At 57.3% G+C, this 18,216-nt stretch overlaps 8 protein-coding genes across 9 annotated transcripts; 4 read left to right on the top strand and 4 right to left on the bottom strand.

The window, feature by feature from the left end:
- Positions 1-35: 35 nt before the first annotated feature.
- On the top strand, positions 36-1,566 carry H310_07428 (hypothetical protein). Its single transcript, XM_008873173.1, has 5 exons — positions 36-568; positions 616-693; positions 839-1,099; positions 1,143-1,222; positions 1,279-1,566. Exons 1-5 carry the CDS (start codon positions 503-505, stop codon positions 1,340-1,342), a joined length of 549 nt encoding a protein of 182 aa, XP_008871395.1. The 5' UTR covers positions 36-502; the 3' UTR covers positions 1,343-1,566.
- Positions 1,567-2,043: 477 nt separating this feature from the next.
- H310_07427 (hypothetical protein) lies at positions 2,044-4,664 on the bottom strand. The gene is made up of 12 exons (XM_008873172.1): positions 4,493-4,664; positions 4,325-4,445; positions 4,178-4,283; positions 4,027-4,130; positions 3,842-3,942; positions 3,543-3,800; positions 2,888-3,252; positions 2,709-2,841; positions 2,528-2,662; positions 2,432-2,476; positions 2,289-2,360; positions 2,044-2,234 (listed from the first exon to the last, which is right to left on the bottom strand). Exons 1-12 carry the CDS (start codon positions 4,626-4,628, stop codon positions 2,068-2,070), a joined length of 1,743 nt encoding a protein of 580 aa, XP_008871394.1. The 5' UTR covers positions 4,629-4,664; the 3' UTR covers positions 2,044-2,067.
- Positions 4,665-4,908: 244 nt separating this feature from the next.
- On the bottom strand, positions 4,909-5,717 carry H310_07426 (hypothetical protein). Its single transcript, XM_008873171.1, has one exon. The coding sequence runs from the start codon at positions 5,624-5,626 to the stop codon at positions 4,949-4,951; it is 678 nt and encodes a 225-aa protein (XP_008871393.1). The 5' UTR covers positions 5,627-5,717; the 3' UTR covers positions 4,909-4,948.
- A 508-nt stretch (positions 5,718-6,225) lies between these two features.
- On the bottom strand, positions 6,226-8,051 carry H310_07425. 2 transcript variants are annotated; one of them, XM_008873170.1, is made up of 4 exons: positions 7,812-8,051; positions 7,650-7,757; positions 7,204-7,592; positions 6,226-6,973 (listed from the first exon to the last, which is right to left on the bottom strand). In XM_008873170.1, exons 1-4 carry the CDS (start codon positions 7,986-7,988, stop codon positions 6,346-6,348), a joined length of 1,302 nt encoding a protein of 433 aa, XP_008871392.1. In that variant the 5' UTR covers positions 7,989-8,051; the 3' UTR covers positions 6,226-6,345. The 2 variants fall into 2 exon arrangements, with proteins under 2 accessions (XP_008871392.1, XP_008871391.1); XM_008873169.1 differs by having other exon boundaries at positions 7,668-7,757.
- Positions 8,052-8,637: 586 nt separating this feature from the next.
- On the bottom strand, positions 8,638-10,615 carry H310_07424 (hypothetical protein). Its single transcript, XM_008873168.1, has 4 exons — positions 10,373-10,615; positions 10,176-10,317; positions 10,026-10,124; positions 8,638-9,978 (listed from the first exon to the last, which is right to left on the bottom strand). The coding sequence occupies exons 1-4, from the start codon at positions 10,558-10,560 to the stop codon at positions 8,767-8,769; spliced, it is 1,641 nt and encodes a 546-aa protein (XP_008871390.1). The 5' UTR covers positions 10,561-10,615; the 3' UTR covers positions 8,638-8,766.
- Positions 10,616-10,742: 127 nt separating this feature from the next.
- Positions 10,743-12,448, top strand: H310_07423 (hypothetical protein; the record flags this gene model as incomplete). The annotated part of the gene is made up of 5 exons (XM_008873167.1): positions 10,743-10,988; positions 11,037-11,301; positions 11,420-11,493; positions 11,546-11,677; positions 11,733-12,448. 5 exons carry the CDS (start codon positions 10,743-10,745, stop codon positions 12,084-12,086), a joined length of 1,071 nt encoding a protein of 356 aa, XP_008871389.1. The 3' UTR covers positions 12,087-12,448.
- A 25-nt stretch (positions 12,449-12,473) lies between these two features.
- Positions 12,474-14,407, top strand: H310_07422 (hypothetical protein). Its single transcript, XM_008873166.1, has 3 exons — positions 12,474-12,755; positions 12,807-12,908; positions 12,963-14,407. The coding sequence occupies exons 1-3, from the start codon at positions 12,513-12,515 to the stop codon at positions 13,806-13,808; spliced, it is 1,191 nt and encodes a 396-aa protein (XP_008871388.1). The 5' UTR covers positions 12,474-12,512; the 3' UTR covers positions 13,809-14,407.
- Positions 14,408-14,603: 196 nt separating this feature from the next.
- Positions 14,604-17,469, top strand: H310_07421 (AGC protein kinase). The gene is made up of 5 exons (XM_008873165.1): positions 14,604-15,181; positions 15,233-15,491; positions 15,924-16,801; positions 16,847-17,105; positions 17,180-17,469. Exons 1-5 carry the CDS (start codon positions 14,765-14,767, stop codon positions 17,341-17,343), a joined length of 1,977 nt encoding a protein of 658 aa, XP_008871387.1. The 5' UTR covers positions 14,604-14,764; the 3' UTR covers positions 17,344-17,469.
- Positions 17,470-18,216: the final 747 nt, after the last annotated feature.

Raw genomic sequence — 18,216 nt, 5'->3', positions numbered from 1 at the left:
CATTTTCACCTCATTCGATTCACAAGACATATCACGGCAGACATGACATCTGGAGCATGGCGCATGGCTAGCTAGCGTTGTGGTGCTGTGCTTCGCTGCTACTTTCATGCCCTAGCTTGCGCACCATGCGTCATGTCGAAGCAAGAGCACAAGCGCCTAGCCAGAGCTCCACGACCGTAATACGAACGTCCGTCGACTTTGGATAGTCCAGACTAATATTACCACGACACGCCAGCCATCACTCGATGGTCTCGCCTGCAGCGGCGCGTTTGCCTCGACGGCAACCAAGTCACCACACTGCTGCAACTTGCGCCCGCTTTCATCGCCGCAGGGGCTAAAGATAGCCCGATGCCCGAGTTACACCGCTCTAAACTTAGACGTTGTGCCGCTGGTGAAGAAACCAAGTCTATTCCTATCGGACCTTCGCTGCGACACAACGTCAAGCATCATCTAGTTGCCAGTCTGTGATTGATCTTGACGGCCGGCGACGTGCCTTGGAGTCATGCGTCGTAGCAGCGGCAGCACGTTTCGCCTCAGCGACAAAGCGTTCCTGACCTTCTTCATTCCCGTGAGTCGTCTCGTTGGGTCGACATGCACGTGACGACGTGTGCCTAGCTGGCGTGCATCCTGTTTGCGTCCGCGCCAGCTTTGGTCCTCCAGTCGTTCGCCGACCCGTTGTACGAAACATCAGAGGTACGCGCATGCGTCGCCATCCTGTCAAGCACGGTCCTGGGGCTGCTTGCACGAACCCAACGTCGGATGGACGTCCGCGGGGTGTGTGCAGTAGATGCGCGGCTTGACCATGCGTAGCCATCGCTGACGATTCGATGGCACGTAGGCCGTGCCCGACGTGGTCCGGCACAAAGTGCTCTCGTGGTGGAACAAGCAGACATGGCCACGGCTCTTTTTCCAACAAGCCGACGCGGAAATCCCCCTCGTCTTTTTGCATGAGCAGTACCCGACCACCGGTCGGAAGACGCTCCGCCTCCACGACAAAAAGTACCTCAAGATGGCCGAGACGATGCAACAGTCCAAACGGCCGTCCGAGCTCGGCTACGTTTACATTTTCAACGCCAAGGACGCTCGTGATTTGCCTAAGGTACGTCGCGTTGTTGTGATCGGTCGTCATGCGCGATATGTAGGGCGAACTCGTTCAAGTCGATGGGTTTGAGTGGCGGGACGACGGGTGTTTGGTGTCGACCACGCGGAAGCGAAGCTTTCGGTGAGTCGTCGCCAGGACTGTGCCTGCCTGATACGCGCGTTTGTGTTGGTGTGCAGCATCAAGAGCATTCGCCGCGACCCACATCATGGCATTATGTTTGCCAAAGTCGAGTGGATTTAGATGGAAGCGGCACACCGACGGTCCCCATGAGACGTCGCGGGCGACTGTCGTGCTCTTCCATGTATACGCAACATGCACATGTGTGTTTTGGAGGTGCACGCCGCCTTGCAACAACGATGGTGACGCGACTTTTGGGTAACGACGCGCTAGCGTCGAGCTGAGCGGCGTGCTCGAGGACCGCGTCACTTCGATTCAGTTGGTGTTGAACGTTTCTTAAGTTGTCATGGGCCGGCGTGTGAGATGGCGTTGGACAAGCGAAATGTCGAGGTCGCACGCGCCGCCCTCGTTGCGAGGACAATGTCGCTGACAAAGCAGCATCCCACTTCACGGGGCCAACCTCTGCATGGAGTTCCGACGAACTCGATCGTCGACGCGCCGCCTTGTTCATGGACAAACCAGCCCAACCAACGAGCTTGGTTGCGGCAGCCTTGCGACACGATGGGGATGCACGGACGAAAGTAATGAATGGAGAGGTGGGAGAGGCACAACGCGTTGGAGGCGTTCCCGTTGACGAACAAAGCATGGTCGAGCACGTATGATGACCATAACGTACTCCCCACTCACCCTCGCTACGCGTGCCGCGCACGGGATGGCCGGGATCTCGATCGCGACGTCATCGCCAGGGGTAGCTTACCGACCCCGCCCCCCCGCGACAAGCCATAGTGCCGTTGCCTGTGCTCTCGTCTTCTCGCAAAAACGTGGGCGACAAACCGTGTTGGCTAGGTTTACTCGACGACAAAGGTGTCGGCAACGTGGTGGACTATATCGAGGCCAGACTCGTGGGCAAGCACTTCGTTGCTTCGCTTTGCAATGATCAGCTCGTGCGCCATCATGCTCTCCATCAACACGTCGATGCGCTCCCATTCGAGGGACTGCACGCACACAAGCATGCCTACGGCGACCGCATGTCGTCAGCACGGGAGCAAACCCCACCATGCTTTCGCACCTCGCAATACATCCCGCGATGGATCGGTCGCGTACGTGTCGACGGGGGGGTCGACCAAGACTTTATCCGACGCTACAAGAGCAGTTGAACAGCACGACCATGCGACCCACGACCAGGTTCGCACGAAATGGATCGCATCGCACCTTTCGACACGACGTGGCATATGCGGTCGTGCGGAGGCAATGCGTCTACGAGGCCAGTCAACATCGTCTACGATCACAAGCATCGACCGAACGCACTGGCGTCTGTGGTTTTCTTGACAGGGAACATGTAGGCGGGTATGGCAGCAAGGCCGTGTAGCCAACTCTTGGGCTTTTGGTCGACTCTAGCACTGTCCGACTCGGTGGATGCAGCCGCCACCGCACGATCCACGACTAGTTGGATAGATCCAGGCAAAGGACGACACGATCGTACACGTACTGCTCGCACGCAAGACAGCGGCATTCTCCATCGAATGCAGCGTAATGTGGGGGTACACTGGCGACATCGTGGTCGGCAAGACGTGGGCGCGGTACGGGTTGAACGCGCGCAGCGCCGAGCACGCGTACGGAGCCTACCAACATGACGTTCGTGATCACGAGCGCCCTCGCGACGTGTACCTGGACATCGTAAAACACATTCGAGTACAGTGCCCGCCGTCGAAACCGGTGCAGTCCCACGAGAAACGCGCCGTGGCACAAGCACTGAAGCAAGTGCTGGTTGGCGATCGGTCGCGGGCACCACGTCGTCGTCGAAACGGGAAAGAGTGTGTCCGGCTCGGCAGCCGCCGCAAGGTCGTGCTGGTGCTGTCGAAGCGCGAGCTTGTCTCCGTCGTACGTCACGCACGAAAGCGTGCCAAGGCGCAGGACGATCCCGTGGACAAATGCCCAGTCTGTCGTGGATTCGATGGAGATGTCGACAGCCACAACGTCGCCGTCGTGGCGGCCGCGCAGTTGGAGCACCGTATCTCGTGACGGCGAATTGGCTAGCATCGCGGTGGAAGGTCCATGCGAAGCCGTCGAAAACGCGGCGGCACCAACAACAAAACAGAAAACCACACCACCAGAAGGCACAGAATCGAGCACTCCCGCCGCCACCACAAGCGATACAATCACATTGCGCGAATGGAATGCCGTCGGCGATCGACAAAACAATGCCGTGGCACGTCGCCGGACGCATCCCACGTTCGTCTCCCGCGACCTGTCGGAGCCGGCAATTCCAAACGGCACACCACGAAAACGACTCGAGTTACGTGGGTAGAATCATCGCGAGTACCTTTATCGACGTAGTACGATGCGCGAATGCTGTCTTCGTTGTCTGGTGGCGACCCCATGGATTTCGAAGCAATTGGCTCGGGAACAAACAAGATCGCGTCGAATTCGCCCAACTCGAACGAGTACAGCGGGGGATGGGCCACGTCCAGGTGCGACATGTACACGTTCCACGTGGTCGCATTGCCCACCAACGTCCCAAACAACGTGGCAAACCCAAAGTTGGGCGAGGGCAGTTGAACATGCACATGCATCGATAGCTCTACAATGTCGTGGATCGTTGTTGCCGGCTACATTGCGGACCTGGCAAACAAGGACGGGATTCGATCGCAAGCGTGTGGATGGACGAGAGAGCGAGCGTCTCTTCCGAGACCGCGTCACGTAATGCCAGTTGGGCGCCAGTTCTACGGCCAACGCACGAGTGCCACCACTTTGTTGGAAATCGCATCGGGCGATGCACACGTTGGAGAACGCAGGACACACCATACCTGTCAAAAAGCTTGGACGATATCGTGTTGACGATCGTGTTGAATGTGCCACGGCTAGTCGGTTGTCCGATCCCGAGATGGGGTGTTGCCAACGAAATGAAGTTCTAACACGACAACGTTTGACGATCGAGCGAAGATGGCGGCGGTGCACCATGGGTTCGATGTTGACGAAGAAGCCGCGGGCGTACAAGACACCAATGCAGTATCGGACGTAGAGTCCGCCGAGGGAGTGCCCGATGAATGAGATCTTTTGCAACCTACCGCCACGATCAAAAGTGGATGGAGTGAAGGTACGGACTTGGGACACTGCGCTACAAGCATCTCGACTTCGTCGGCGAGACGAACGCCACCAAGGTCAATGCCGTCATGCGTTGTGCTGAAGTCCTTGCAATTGCTTTGACTCGCCACGACATGGACACCTGGATGAGATACTTCACAACTCACACGGCACTCACGCTCCAAGTACCTTCATCTTGGAGAACGGACGCCAATATTGGCTGCAGCGACGCATAGTCTTTCGGGCTGCCGTGCAATCCGTGCTGGAGCACGACCAAGTGCACTGCTTCCTCGAGCGCCAAGGACTGTTCGTACCGTCCCGCCATCGTGGCGGTGGATGCGATTTTGAAGCTCGAGCGATTTTTTGTTGATTTCGACTCCATATTTTTATTGGTACGGCAATATCAAAAGTGAAAAACTTGAGTAAAATAATATTCCTCCGTCCTATTCTGTTGTACAAACATAGTGACTCGTCGTAACTAAAAAGTTTGGATATGAAGGTATCTTCGCTTCAATACATTAAAATTCGAGAATTTATTTAGTGTTCGATTCGCACACACGTGCAATGACATGGCGCGCCATTTCCATCGCTCGAGGACCGACGGAGGAGACAGAGGCGGAAGGATGCCGGGAGGCTAATTGAATCTTAGCTAACTACCCGTATTGAGGAAGATTGAATCGTCGATGTCTCGGACGCGGCCTCGCTTCCCATGCGCCTTCGCCCAGGACCCTTCTTCCGTTGTCTGTTATACACCATGGTGTCTGTGGGCACGCTGTAATCTCGAAGGGAGGTGTACGACGCTCGACCTTCGTCCACAGACTCTGGCGCTACGCTAAGGAAGTCCTGGAACGCTGCACTTGCTCGGGCGACAGTGTGAGATGCCGCTGCGTCCAGAATGTCTTGAAAACTTGCCCGGCGCTTTTCCAGGACTTTGGTGTCATGCTTTCGGAGAAAAGACCACACGCCAGCGGACGGAAGGGGTGGCAACGTCGACCCTGATGTCGTGAAGCGAGAGAGGAGACTCGTGCGGGAAGCCATGACATCGTCGGCGGTGTCTAAGGGCATAACCTTGGCCAGATCGAGGTACAGCACGCGAAAATCCGTGTAGCGCCGCCTGATGGTGTACGTCCCTGTCGAGCTCTGCACATCGACGTGATACATGACGACGCCGTCCTTCCCTACGGAATAGCTGGTGACTGTAAGGTCGACGAACCGAGGCATGGTGTTCTTGAAGGAGTCTTCGACGACAGTGGAGGGTGTCGGCGGAAGCGACTCGTTGGGAGTGGCAGCAGTCAGCACGTCCGACGCCTTGATCGTCCACATCAATGGCCTGTTCCCAGCCCAGCAAGCCGATGGGAGTGGAGAACTGCGACACCCATCATCGCCGTCGGCGGGCCAGCTGGCTTGAACGGGCTGCCTCGCGTTGTTGAATTTTTTCAATCTCATCCCAATGGCACGTTTTGATTGGACAAAACATTGACTTTGGATACCCCTTCAAGATACAAATAATGAAATTGGATTGGCTATTTCTTGAAAAGTCCAAAATGCAGCGATGCCATTGGTTAATTCAAGCTTGGCTGGGACACGTCAACGTGATGGATTTGATTGAGCGCCCAACCTCATCCGAGGCCAGCTGGACGATCAAATGGCTGCATCCGCGAGCCGCCGCCTTCATGACGGCCGCGCAGGCGCATTTTTATCGAGTTTCATGCGACAACTCGTTTCGCCACCTAGTGCATTGTTTTGGCGCCGACATCCACGTCAGATTCACCCACAAAGCATGGATAAGCCACCACGTCTTTCGACGTTCGTCCATCGTAGCCCGTGCTACACATGCCAGCCACCCTTCTTTCGAGTTGTACAGCTCGAGAGGGCTTGTAGCAATGGAGTAGTCCGTCTCTGAGAGTTTGCAGCCAAGAACTAGCGCGAAAACGTGTGTGATGTGGTTTACATCGTGCGGTATTGCAAAGCATGAATAGATATTGTGTGGCATGGAGGAGGGGGGGGCGCACGACGAGCGCGCTCGAGCACTGTCAGGCCGTTCAATTCAGCGTCGTTTCCTTCTCCAGCAATTCCTTGGACGCGGTGAGAAATGCCTTGGAAAACTCTTTGGACCGAACAGCGTTCGACCGCACGGACAGCTTGAAGCCGTTTTTGGCCTCGCACTCGGCGTTCGCCAAGTCGTGGAGGAGCTTGGCCATGGAGAGCGTGTTCTCCGCCGCCGTAGTCGACGACACGTCTTTCGGCGGAGTTGCAGTACGCGTGGGAGCACTTTTTGGAGGCGACGACGCAAAGTTGAGCTTGGCGCTGAGGGTGTGTACCAAGTGCGCAAAGGTACTCGACGTCACAAACTCTTCCAAGCGGGCGGTCGAGACGACCGTGGGGCTGTCTCCAAGATCGTCAGGCTGGTCCGTGGCGTTGTAGTTGCGGGGCTGGTCTGGTCCGCCATTGTCGTGGGCCACGAGGAGGTGCTGCGACTGGAGTTCCTCCCACGCAGCCGTCGTCAAAATCGACGCATACCGCGTCGAGTGGGTTTTGTTGTGCGACCGATCCAAGAACGGCATGCCGTGGTGGCCGTGGACGAGGCTCCAATGCATCAATTCACGAAAAAACACCAGCACGTCCTTCTTGCCCAGGCCTGGCTTGGCGTGAAAGGCCAGTTTGTCAAATCTACGACACACCCCCATCAACACCCCAACGCGCGCCAACTCGTTGCCGAGCAACAGGACCAATCATGCACGCAGTCAACACACTGGGAAGCCCTCGTAAAAAGTGTGGATGTGCCAAAACGACAGCCCTCGGCACGCACACCCATCCACTATTCGACATACAACACAAGCGAAAGCAAAGTGACAAACGATGGGCACATGCACGATCTGACCAACAACAGCGATACGTACACGACAGACACGTGTTCTTTGGGCAGTGTGGTCGTTCCGGGTGGTGAAAACAGCGTCTCCCACAGCGATAGAGGGGGCGCGGCACGGCCATCGACGGCGCTGGTCGAGGAACTCGCCGCGAGCGAATTTTCCGGCCATGGGCGGGACGTGGTGACGTGATGGCGGTCCATGTCGACAAGGACGTCGAAGGGGTGGCAACCTCGGAGGGGGCGGTGGAGGGCTGATTGATTCACGTGCACGGATCGCTTGGCGCCGTGGATGGCTTTTTGCAGCCGACTCGACGACCCTTCCAAGTCGGACGTCGAATTCTTGATGGCGTCGACCATGTCCATCAAGTCGGCTTTCATCCGGGCGACTTTGAGGGACGCGGTGTCGGCACACAGGTGAATCTACTCCACCACGGTGAGCCAAAACGATGGCGGACGACATTCGAGAGCAGCGCGTGCCTGCTTGTCAAAAAGGACCTGGAATGCATCGAGAGCGTGACGGACATTCTTCATCGCGCCTTCGATCGCATATACTTCGGACTGCGCCGAGACGAGGAACGTGTTTGCCTGGACGACCACGCGTTGCTCAGCCGCGCGCTCGCATACGGTTTGGTGGCGTACCTGCACCAACAAGTGTTGGGCTCGCGCGGCCTGGGGCGACGTCGCACCGACCGGCGTTGCCATCTTCTTGTGCTTTTTTACTTTTCCCTTGGGCGACTGGGAGGAGCCAAACCCTCCACTGATGTGCCCGCTCGTCGTGTGCGAGTACACCACGTCGTCTTGGGCTCGCAGGGCCATGGATGGATGGCGCTGTCGAGTCGGTGGTGGAACCCCTCGAGGGAAGTCGATGGTGCGGATGCCAGTTTCATGCATGGGACGACGGTTTCACCGACGGGGAAAACTCTCATCGCCTGGAAATAGGTGGTGGGTGGCAGGATCGAGATTTGGGGAATCCAGGCGTCGTCCGCCGAACGACTGGCTTGGCCATGCTGTGCCGCGACTACTGGGCGCGATGTGTCGAGTGGTCCACGACGCTGCATGCATGCTCGAGGGAACGAGACGGTTGGATTGGGATGACTGTTCCGACAGGCGAACGTTCTTCACCCAGATGAGGTCGTCATGCAGTCGTCTCATGGCAGTACCAACAACTGCATGACGCAGAGCCAGAGCGCCTCCATTCGCCCCTTCAGGACATGCAGCAGCAGCAGACATATGGGCTCGAGTTTATGCATGGAGCCACAGGGGTGCCACATCCTGGAGGGCTTTGCCGTCTCGCACACGACAAAGTGAGTGCCATCTATGGAGGCTCAAGTCGCCTATGGGAACCCTCCATGCATGCGAAGAACCACCACTGCTCGAAGTCGCAACCCCCCCATGGCCGTTTGTTTCGAACCCAACGACTTGCGGCCGTGTACGTCGTGAATGCACTGGTGTGTGCTGCGACGTAGTTATGCACAGCTTTACCCATGCCCCCCTCGGCCGATTACGTTGAATATGATCTATTGAACCTACGTCCTTCTGTTTCCCTGTCGACTGCAGCGTGGTTGACCACTGCGACACCGTCGTCGTTGGTGACCTAGCAATCTCTTGCTTTGGCAATGTCTAGCGCCTTCATTTCGGACAAGTAGGCCGGGTTCACGCCGGCGGCTTCGAGGTCGGCGACCTCCTGGATGCGGATGTTTTCGAGCTTTTGAAGTTCGTCGGCGTACTCTTGCTTGAGCGCCTTGCCTTCCAGTTGCACTTTGACATACCTTTCTTTCGCGAGAACTTGCTTGTCCTCGATCTGTTTTTGGAGTGCAATGCGGTGCTCTGCCCGTTTCTTGCTGAGCCGCTCCTCGTTCTCTTGGAACGCCCGCTTGTCCGACTCGACTTGGTCAATGATGCTTTCGTACTCTTTTTTTTGCTGGAGTGCTTCTTGGATTTTGGACCGTTGGCGGTGCATCGCTTGGGCTTCGCGAGAGATGCGCAGCTCGTCCATTTCCTTCTTCATCTTGCGCTCGTGGGCGAGGTCGGCCTCTCGCGCAGCGCGTTCGCGGGCTTCCACGGCTCGCTTGGCGCGCAACTCGTCGAGTTGGGCCTTTTCGTTGGCTGCTCGTTCCTGCGTCGACCGGAGCTTGGCACACCGGAGCTCGGCTTCCTGTCGCTTACGTGCATCCTCTTCTTCACGCAACCGGGCGTCCTCGGCCTTCTTGCGCTGGTACTCGACAACCTTTTCATCCTCGAGCGCAAGGAGGCGCGCGTGCTCGGCTTTCTTGGCCATCGCGGCCTCGTTGAACTTTCGCACTTCCTCCATGGACCTTTGCGCCCGTGCGACCTTGTCCTTCTCGCGTGCTTCTTCGTCTTTCTGCGCTTGGCAAATCTTCTCGAGCATTTCCTCGCCCTCCTTTTCAATCATCTTCTGCGCGCGTTCTTTGAACTCGCGCCGCTCCTGGATCTGCTCCTCGAGCACCTTCCGGTCGTGCATCCGCTTGGCCTTCTTTTCTTCCGCGACGTCTTCTTGTCGCTTGAGGCCTTCGAGGCGATCCAGCTCCATCATCAAGTTGATCTGGGCATTGTGTTTCTCGTCGTCGTCTTCGATCTGCTTCTTGCGCTTGATTTGCTCGTCGCGGATCGTAAATGCTGCTGCCCGCGCCCCCAATGTCTTCATGAGCTTGACGCTGTCGTGCGCTTGGTCTTTTAGAATGGCTGCGCGCTTTCGGACCTCGTCCTTTTCTTGGTCAAAAAGTTGCTCGATGTCCGACTTCGGCGCGCGCTTGGCGGCGTCCGCCGCCCGCTCCATCATGTGTTGCTACCCAACGACTGACCCGTCAACGCGTCGACAAGATCACTGGCTACCTTGCGCGCTTTGGCGTGCATGCGCATGTTTTCCGCATCTGCCTCCTTCTTGGCTGCAATGGCTTCGAGCTCCGAATCGGTCAAGATCCGTGTCTCGTTCTAGACAGAGTCCGTGAGTGGCACGAAGCACATCCCAAATATATAACACACTCGAATGCGTTGCAGTTCGTCGATGGGAAGTACAGCCGATACGTCACCGGCCCTCACGCGCTTTGGCGATGCACCAGCTTTCGACGGCTGGACGCGATGGGGTGGGTCGACTTCTTGGTTGGTGGAGCCATTCACGATTTCACTGTTGTTCATGTCACTCCAGTGCTCAATGAATTCAAATATGCTTCAAAACGTACCGCCCTGCGAGCTGACTTCGCTTGGCGCCGCCTCGGCTACCGCTCGCAGACGACGACGCCCGCGTCGACCCAAAAAGTGTGTCGTCCACGCTCTCCTTGGAAGCAAGCTTCCGGTACTTGCGGTTCTGGTTGTTGGAGCGAGAAGATGTAGACGAGGTAGCCATGCTGCGCGACGACATCGGCTCCATCTCGGTCGGCGCGCTCTGGAAAGCCGATGGCGAGGCGTCGGCGGTTTCACGGTGGAACCTAAAAATATGCTGTGAGAAATATTTTTATATTTTACATCACCACAGTTTCGCGGAAAAAGTAGCAAATATTTCTGCATTTACACGATTTTCGCATGTTTTGAATATATTTGCAAATTTCAAACATGAGCCCGACTCGCGTGGACCTGCTGGACGAGATCTCCGCGGTCGACGCGCACTTTAGGCTCAAGTGCATCCCAGCCGCGCTTGGAGAAGCCGTATCGAATCATGGGAAAGCCAAGACGACACCCAACTTCGTCTTGGTCGAAGATAGGCAAGGATGTGCAGGGGCCGGCCGCGTCATGCTCCAACATATCGTGGACCAACTGGCACTGTCTGCTCGGACCAAGCATTTTGTGCACGTGCATTTGGTACGCGAGAAGGAATGCATGTGCGAAAGATAGGCATGCAATCGATAGGAAACGGACAACGGCGCCCCAGTCGACGGCACGACGTCCTCCCACCACCACATCCACTACGCGGGGGACATTGGTGGCTGGTTTGCCGTGGACAAGACGGCTTCTTTGCTCGAGCGCATTCGTCGCGACGTTGAGGCGCAAGTGCATGCAGCATCGTCTCTATCAAGCGTCCTGGCTGTCGTCGTGGTTATCGATTCGTTGTCGGCATTGCTCCAGCAGTTTACAATGAAAGCCGTGTCGTCGCTGTTGACTCAGTTGCACCAATGTAAGTCTGCATGACCTGCTTCCATCTTCTATATCCACGTGGGACTGGATGAAGTTGCTAGCATGAACACGTGCCCGTGCGTGGAGCGCCGACATCTCACATGGCTAATACGCGTTAGCTCGTCATGTGATCGCAGTCGCGTCTCGGGTAAATGCCTCGTTGCACAAGCCGGCCGTGGCGCTCTGTCTCCGTGTACATCGCAAGCTCTTCCTCAGTCCTAGCATTGATCTCACCACGATGGTAGAGCTTGGCCAAGACGATCGTGAGCGTCGACATGGCTGCATCCCTTGCGTCGTACCCGCTCTTCTCGATCGAAAGCAAACGCCGCGTGCCGGTCGGAATGCATGGCCTGGTCATTTTGATTCGAAAGCTCGCGGTAGTGTCCCTTTGAGGTGTATTCCGCCCCCCGTCATGGTGTCGATGGCTTCTAGAACGGGCAAACGACCGACGTCACCGAGTACTTTGAGTTCTTCCCACGAGATGACGAGATGCCGTCGGGCACAACACGGTCGTTGGTCATGCACACGCAGCAAGTTGCAGAGCAACGCGCGAAAGCGGCCACTCAAACCCAAGCAACCGACACACCGCTAGGAACTCTCCTGTCGGACTTGACGTTCAATTTGAACGTCACTCGCCGCGACGACGATTCGCGGAGACAAGTCGTGCTGCCGTACCAACATCAAGGCAACCCACCGCCCCACCGCGGCGACATGCCGCTCTTCTACATTGATCAGGACGACCCCGACTGGGATGACGACGACCTAGACGACGACTTGGACATCTAACGACCTAGCAATACACAACGAACTGAATTCGCCCGAGTGGGTTGCAGCACGGCGTATTCCCCAAAGTCGCTCAGGTGCTCGTCGTGCAAGAAAAGTGTTGATGGCAGGACGTCGTCGTACTGCGCCATCTCGACAGACAAGTGCCATCACAAGCCACAGCTGTGTTGTAGTTCGTGCTGGGCAGTCGGTGGTCGTTCGTTGCACAACAACGTTTGTGGCCATGCATATTGCTCAACTGCAGCGTCGTTTTAGCGCACACATGCGCATGGATCACCCGCACTTAAGCTTGTCGCCGCGTTGGGCGTCCACAGACGCATGGATGGCTCTGCGCGCTTATGGCTAGCCGCACTGTCATACTTGTCGACGAAAGGTCGTCTGGTTGAATCGGTTACACGTACTACTGGGCAGTTACACCAACACGCCGCCATGAAGCAGTCGCCGACGACGTCGGGCCATCGGTTGTCGCCGATCGAGGCGACTCGGGCGAGTGCGATCATTGAGGAAGCGATCGAGAAGCTGTCGTTCTTGGGAAGCATCACGCCCGACATCTTGCAGCACCGTGAAGAGTTGTCCCAGGTCGTGGGCGACGAGATCTCTCGCATCATCCAAGATCAGCGGCGGCTCGAGGCCAAGTACGAGAGCCTCATCTCGCAGCGCAGTGTGCTCAAGGTACGGTGCGCGACCTTGAACTCGATGCTTTGAAGGGGGACGTGTTCGTAGGGGCTGGCCAACAAATCCAAATTCAAGGAGAACCAGCGAGACATCCAAGAGGTCAGTCGCGCGTTGCGCGAGTCTACGAGGAGTCTGTGCCGCAACCTCAAGGTACTTGACGACACCTTCAAGTCCGCCGTGCGGAGCTCTCCAACTCGCTGCTAGGACAACCCCAACTTTGGCGGCAATTTGATGAAAATCCAATACGAACGACAGGGCTTGATCGACTTGCTCGAGGAAACCAAGCGCGAACTCAAGTCGTGCACGTACGACGCGCTTGTGACGTACGTGACGGAAGGCAAGAACGCAGCGGACAAGGCGGCCGACCTCATCGAAACGGAGAAGGAAGCGGCGGAGGAGGTGAAGCGGTTGACGCAGGAGCTGGCGCGCGAAAAGGCAGAGCACACGCGCGAAGTGTCGGAGCAAAAGGCAGCGATCGCACAACTCAAGGAGCAGCTACTCCAGGTCAAGTCCAAAACGCAGATCGACATTCGGTACGCGCGGAACGAAGCCAAAGCGAAGACGGCGTCGACGTCGCGGTTGTACCAGCAACTGATTGCCGAGCAGCACGACAAGATCACCGTGTTGGCGACCGAATGCGAGACAGAGGGCCGCGTCCACGACGAAACGGTGGCGTTTCTGCGGGGGAAGCACGATCGGCTCACGCACGACTTGGCGCATTGGACGGAAAAGTACGAGGCGGACGTGGCGGCCAAGCAAAAGGAGCTGGCCAAGCTCACGGACGAGCGCGCGGCCAACTTGCTCAAACTGGAGGGGCTCCAGAAGCGGTGGGTCGAAGAGGTCGAGCTCCAAAAGAACAGGGAGGCCGAGAAACGCCGATTGAAAGAGCTCGAGCTGCTCAAGCGCGATGAAGAGAAGAAGCACCTGATTGCGATTCGGAAAATTCAGATCGCATACCGCATGCACAAAGCGTACGTGGACGACAAGAAGAAAGCTGCCGACGCGGGCAAGAAGAAGAAGGGCGGTGGTAAGAAGGGAAAGAAAAAGTAGTAGTTTGCACGACGGAGGAGGATGGACCCCAACACCACGAATCGATCCTTTGCATTGCACACATGAATCTAGCGACGCCGTCCTCGCCTCGTCAGAGTTGTGACCGTCGACCGACGCCGCCCGCAGCGCTAGCTCGGCAACGACGTGAGGACGGTGTCGAGCCAGATTGTCCGAATGTCGAAGGGGGAGCTCGGCTACTGTTGGGGAGATGCACAGGCCAGTTGGTCGTCCTTGCCTGCAAGTGGCCCCCTCCTTCGCCCTTGTCACAAGCACCACAGCCTGCTCTACTTCCACTTGTTTACGTGTGTATCGCCCCTCGGCGGAGCCTCCCCCCCCACCAAGCGCCTGACAGCCCCCTCTTGAGAACTCGTCCGAGAGCAAATGCAAACGTCGCGCGATCTAGCTGAGTGGGGCTGCGAGTTGGAAGGGTCTCTGCAGGGTTTCCAAGCGTGGACGCGGCTGAACAAGTGGGCGCCAGGGTTTCGATCGTTGGTGGCTGGTGAACAAAGCTCGTGCCTTCACGATGTGGTGGTAAAAATAGCACCGCCGAGTGCTTTAGCTCGTGTCGTCGTTCTTGCGACGAGGATGCTACTGGCGTCGCCATCTCTGCCGCAAGCGCGGGAAGAACAGCGCATGGCGCGAGGTGTCGGTGGGGTGACGGTGGATGTGTCCCGTGGTCTGCGCCAGCCGTCCTCGAAGGCTTGCATGCATATCGTGGACGGCGGCGAGATCGCGAGGTAACGGCCTGGTGCAGGCACAAGTGGTTACGCGGCGTATAAATATCTCCCGGCTGTATTCGTGAAAAGGCGCCTGATCGCCCGAGTGTGTGCGCCGAGGCATCGCCACGTCGTTGTCGTCGGGGTTGGTGCTTGTACAGTTCGCGCTCGCTTCGCGTCGTCGCCATCCCACAACGGAACCGCACCGCCCCCACAAACTTTTCCGACTGGTCGGACAGCATGGGCAGTGGTGCAAGCAGTCTCCAGCGGCGCGGGAGCACGACCGGCAAGGGTGGCGGGAAAGCGCCATCGAAAATGACAGGCCGCGGTGTACCCGCGCCCCTCGTGGCCGCCAACACGCAGTGGAAGATGGTGCCCCAAACGATCTCTCGAGACAAGTCGCTCAAGTCGCTCGACGAAGCCGAACTCAACAACATGCTCAACGACCCCGTGGGCCAAAAACACATTGGGAACTACGCCAAGAAAATCCTCACGTCCGAATCGTTTTACTGCTGGATCGAGATCCTCGAGTTTCGCGACGCGCCGTCGTCGGGGTACCAGCGCAGCGTTGCCAAACACATTTACAAAAAGTACATTCGCGAGGGCGCGTCCATGGCGCTGGGCGGCCTCACGCGCGAGATGGTCGCCGACTACGACGTACGTTGTGCCCACCACTACCCATTCCTTGACGTGGTGGCGTTGCTGTAGCAAAAACTTGCAGTCATCGACACGGCCCTGATCAACCAAGACTTTTTCGCGCCCATCCAAAAGCTGTGCTTTGACGACATGTGCCGCAACACGTACCACCGGTTCAAGTCGTCGCCCGAGTTTGACTTGTACAAACTCGAGCTCAAGGACACGTACAACAAGGTGACTGTCGACGACTTTGACTACCTCGAGCTTCTCGGGAGCGGGGGGTTTGGCCGCGTGGTCCATGCCCGGAAAAAGTCCACCGGCAAGCACTATGGTACGTATCGCGCGCCAGTGTGGTGATGGATATGCATGTTGCTGTGCTTCTTGCCTGTGTGGATCGAGAGCGAATGACAAGTCAAGATGGAGCATGTCGGGACGGCTTGCATAGCCTCCCCCCGTCCAAAGCGATGGATCGGGGAAGGGGGCAGGCACAATGTTTCTGTGATGCCTGTCGAGGTTGTCTGAATCGAGCCTTCCGGCCTGCTTACAAACCAGACGGGGCTGTTTGTGTCGATGGCCGACAACTGTCTAGTCAAGGTGAGGGGGGGCGGGCGGCTGCATGGCACCAGCCCCCTACCTGACCGCTTGGCGCCTCCTCTATCCGAGAGCTTGTTTGTGGCTGTATTTGGGTGGAGCGTGTCGTACGTGTTGAGGGACATGCTTGACGTGTGGGAATTCACGATGGCGGGCTCATGGTTCGACCTAGCGATGAAGATCCAGCTGAAAAATGGTCTGCTGCACGAACACCAGGATCAACTCGACCAGATCACGTCGGAGAAGGACATTTTGCAGATTTGCAACCACCCGTACATCCTCGACATGCACTACAGTTTCCAGACGTCGGCGCATGCAATCATCGTGACCGAACTTGTCCGTGGTGGCGACCTGAATGAGCTCATGAAGACGTCGAAGAAGGGGTACCTGCCGGAAGGCCGCGTGCGGCTGTACGCGGCCGAGATTGCGCTCGCACTCAACCATTTGCACGAACTCGGGCTCATCTACCGCGACTTGAAGCCGTGCAATGTGCTGCTCGGGGAAGATGGGCACATCGTGCTCGCCGACATGGGGCTGGCCACGGGACTGGAAGAGATTCGAGCAAAGAAGCGGGAAAAGGAGCGGCTGGCGGCAAACGAGTCGAAGGACACGGAAGAAGCGCCGGCATCGTCGCGGCAGCTCACAGACGCCGAAGAACAGAAGCGGCGTGACGAAGAAAACGCCGCGCCATCCACAAATAGCCAGCTACAGAACATCCCCAAGTCGTTTGCACGCCCACCCGATGCCAAATACACACGCCGCAAGACGACGGTCGGGACGAAAGGATACATGGCCCCCGAGCTCATCTCTGGCAAGCTCTTGCGACGGGAGGAGCGGCCAGGGTACAATTACACGATAGACTACTGGTCGCTCGGCGTCACCGTGTACGAACTCGTGTGTGGCTACCAACCGTTCAACTTGTACAACGTGCTGGGCGATGGGTTTCTGGCCGAGATCGCGCAGGAAGTCGAAGTCGCCAAGTTGAGCCCGCGGTCGCAGTACCGCGCCGAACTGGAGCGGATGGCGGCCGGCGTCGACTACCCCGAATACGTACGACGGTGCCACTCGTGGCGGGGGGCTGACCTGTGAACGTAGGTGTCTGAGGACGTTCGCGACTTTATCAACAAGCTGCTCGACGTGAACGCATCGTCGCGCATGGGGTGCACAGCGCGGGGCTTTCTCGACATCATGGAGCACCCGTACTTTAAGGACTTGGACTGGGAGCGGCTCATGGTCAAGCATGTCCAGCCCGAGTTTACGCCAACGGTCAAGCCCCTCACGGACCGCAAGACGTACTCGAACTTTTGGAACATGATGGCGCACTTCGACGCGCGAGACAAGCATTTTATCCGACGTAAGTGCCGCTCGCGGTTCTGGCTAGGACACTGCCATGGCGGGTCACGTCATGATGTGTGTCTATGTGTCTAGATGACTGGTACCAAGACCCGCCGCCCGAGAAGCAAAAGGCGTTTGAGCACTGGGATTACATCTCGCCGCACACGCTCAAGGCCGAGCTCGGGATTGCTGCGGAAATGGACGAATCCAATCGACCGTACAAGATCCTTCAGCTCACAGGCGAGACAGCAGGGTAATTGTCGTGCGCATCGACCAATAGAGCGACAAAACCCATGGCGCGCCGTCGTCCGGCGGCTAAGATTGCAGCTCAGAGTGCTGAATAGAGTTGCTGTGTGTTTGTACAGAGCCTTGTTTGGCGTCCAACGAGTCCACCCCAACGCAGCACCAGTCGGTGCCATGGCCAACTAACTGGTCAGTAGCGGCGGCCTCCATGCACCAGCGAGAGTTGTGGAGGTTGTGGCACCATTCGTTTGAACCGAGATTGCCAGAGGGGATATCGTGCCCTGTGCAGGATACACCACGTTCGACCATAGCGCTTACCCGACTCGTATCACACTGTTCGGCACGATGACACGATGGGAGGCCGCCTCATGTCGATAAAAGTGTCTAGCGAGCACAGGCATATGTACACCTCGCTCCAGTGATGCCAGCCACCATGGTCTCTACGCCTATACGCCGCGCCAAACTATGGCTTCGCCATCTCCCGGCGAGCTAGCGACGGACACGCACGTGTATGATAAAAGCCCTCAGCAAAAAATTAGAGTTTCTATGGAAGATGTATCCTCATGAAAGATCAGAGAGGTGGTACATTTTGTCATCACCGGGCTCGTTTGGTGTTCAACATGCACAGCAGCGCTGCTATGTCTCGTTCTAGAAGCCTGCTAGCCGCAGCCACCGTACGTGGACGGCGCAATTTTGATACTGATCGTCGTCGCTGATGGCTCGGAGGCCACTCGGCCACCCACCAACCAACCGCACAAGCCAAACTCAATCCACTCGTTTTCCCCACGTCGGATTGGCTGGAGTACCGGAGGATCCCTGGATTTATCCGGATGAATCCCCCAAAACCCCCGCGACAACTCGACGGCAAGTTCCTTTTTTTCGCCGAC

Source organism: Aphanomyces invadans, assembly GCF_000520115.1.
Source record: "Aphanomyces invadans strain NJM9701 unplaced genomic scaffold supercont1.14, whole genome shotgun sequence".
Taxonomy (NCBI): Eukaryota; Oomycota; class Saprolegniomycetes; order Saprolegniales; family Verrucalvaceae; genus Aphanomyces; species Aphanomyces invadans.
Note: the sequence above shows the minus strand (reverse complement) of the source record. Positions and strands in the feature narration are given on the sequence as shown.

What these genes read in the sequence shown, in the direction of transcription:
- H310_07424 (XM_008873168.1), bottom strand. Translation starts at nt 10,560, where the DNA reads ATGGAGCCGATGTCGTCGCGCAGCATGGCTACCTCGTCTACATCTTCT. An exon ending in CGAAGTCAGCTCGCAGGGCG is followed by an intron (nt 10,318 to 10,372) that starts GTACGTTTTGAA and finishes CATGAACAACAG; the next exon opens with TGAAATCGTGAATGGCTCCA. An exon ending in ACGAACTGCAACGCATTCGA is followed by an intron (nt 10,125 to 10,175) that starts GTGTGTTATATA and finishes GACTCTGTCTAG; the next exon opens with AACGAGACACGGATCTTGAC.
- H310_07425 (XM_008873170.1), bottom strand. Translation starts at nt 7,988, where the DNA reads ATGGCCCTGCGAGCCCAAGACGACGTGGTGTACTCGCACACGACGAGC. An exon ending in AGGTCCTTTTTGACAAGCAG is followed by an intron (nt 7,593 to 7,649) that starts GCACGCGCTGCT and finishes GTGGTGGAGTAG; the next exon opens with ATTCACCTGTGTGCCGACAC. An exon ending in AAAGAACACGTGTCTGTCGT is followed by an intron (nt 6,974 to 7,203) that starts GTACGTATCGCT and finishes GGTGTGTCGTAG; the next exon opens with ATTTGACAAACTGGCCTTTC.
- H310_07428 (XM_008873173.1), top strand. Translation starts at nt 503, where the DNA reads ATGCGTCGTAGCAGCGGCAGCACGTTTCGCCTCAGCGACAAAGCGTTC. An exon ending in TCCTGACCTTCTTCATTCCC is followed by an intron (nt 569 to 615) that starts GTGAGTCGTCTC and finishes ACGTGTGCCTAG; the next exon opens with CTGGCGTGCATCCTGTTTGC. An exon ending in ACGCGGAAGCGAAGCTTTCG is followed by an intron (nt 1,223 to 1,278) that starts GTGAGTCGTCGC and finishes GTTGGTGTGCAG; the next exon opens with CATCAAGAGCATTCGCCGCG.
- H310_07421 (XM_008873165.1), top strand. Translation starts at nt 14,765, where the DNA reads ATGGGCAGTGGTGCAAGCAGTCTCCAGCGGCGCGGGAGCACGACCGGC. An exon ending in GTCCACCGGCAAGCACTATG is followed by an intron (nt 15,492 to 15,923) that starts GTACGTATCGCG and finishes GGTTCGACCTAG; the next exon opens with CGATGAAGATCCAGCTGAAA. An exon ending in AGACAAGCATTTTATCCGAC is followed by an intron (nt 17,106 to 17,179) that starts GTAAGTGCCGCT and finishes CTATGTGTCTAG; the next exon opens with ATGACTGGTACCAAGACCCG.
- H310_07422 (XM_008873166.1), top strand. Translation starts at nt 12,513, where the DNA reads ATGAAGCAGTCGCCGACGACGTCGGGCCATCGGTTGTCGCCGATCGAG. An exon ending in CGCAGCGCAGTGTGCTCAAG is followed by an intron (nt 12,756 to 12,806) that starts GTACGGTGCGCG and finishes ACGTGTTCGTAG; the next exon opens with GGGCTGGCCAACAAATCCAA. An exon ending in GTCTGTGCCGCAACCTCAAG is followed by an intron (nt 12,909 to 12,962) that starts GTACTTGACGAC and finishes ACTCGCTGCTAG; the next exon opens with GACAACCCCAACTTTGGCGG.
- H310_07427 (XM_008873172.1), bottom strand. Translation starts at nt 4,628, where the DNA reads ATGGCGGGACGGTACGAACAGTCCTTGGCGCTCGAGGAAGCAGTGCAC. An exon ending in TCGTCCAAGCTTTTTGACAG is followed by an intron (nt 3,943 to 4,026) that starts GTATGGTGTGTC and finishes CGTTGGCCGTAG; the next exon opens with AACTGGCGCCCAACTGGCAT. An exon ending in CAAGAAAACCACAGACGCCA is followed by an intron (nt 2,477 to 2,527) that starts GTGCGTTCGGTC and finishes CTGGCCTCGTAG; the next exon opens with ACGCATTGCCTCCGCACGAC.
- H310_07426 (XM_008873171.1), bottom strand. Translation starts at nt 5,626, where the DNA reads ATGTGGACGATCAAGGCGTCGGACGTGCTGACTGCTGCCACTCCCAAC.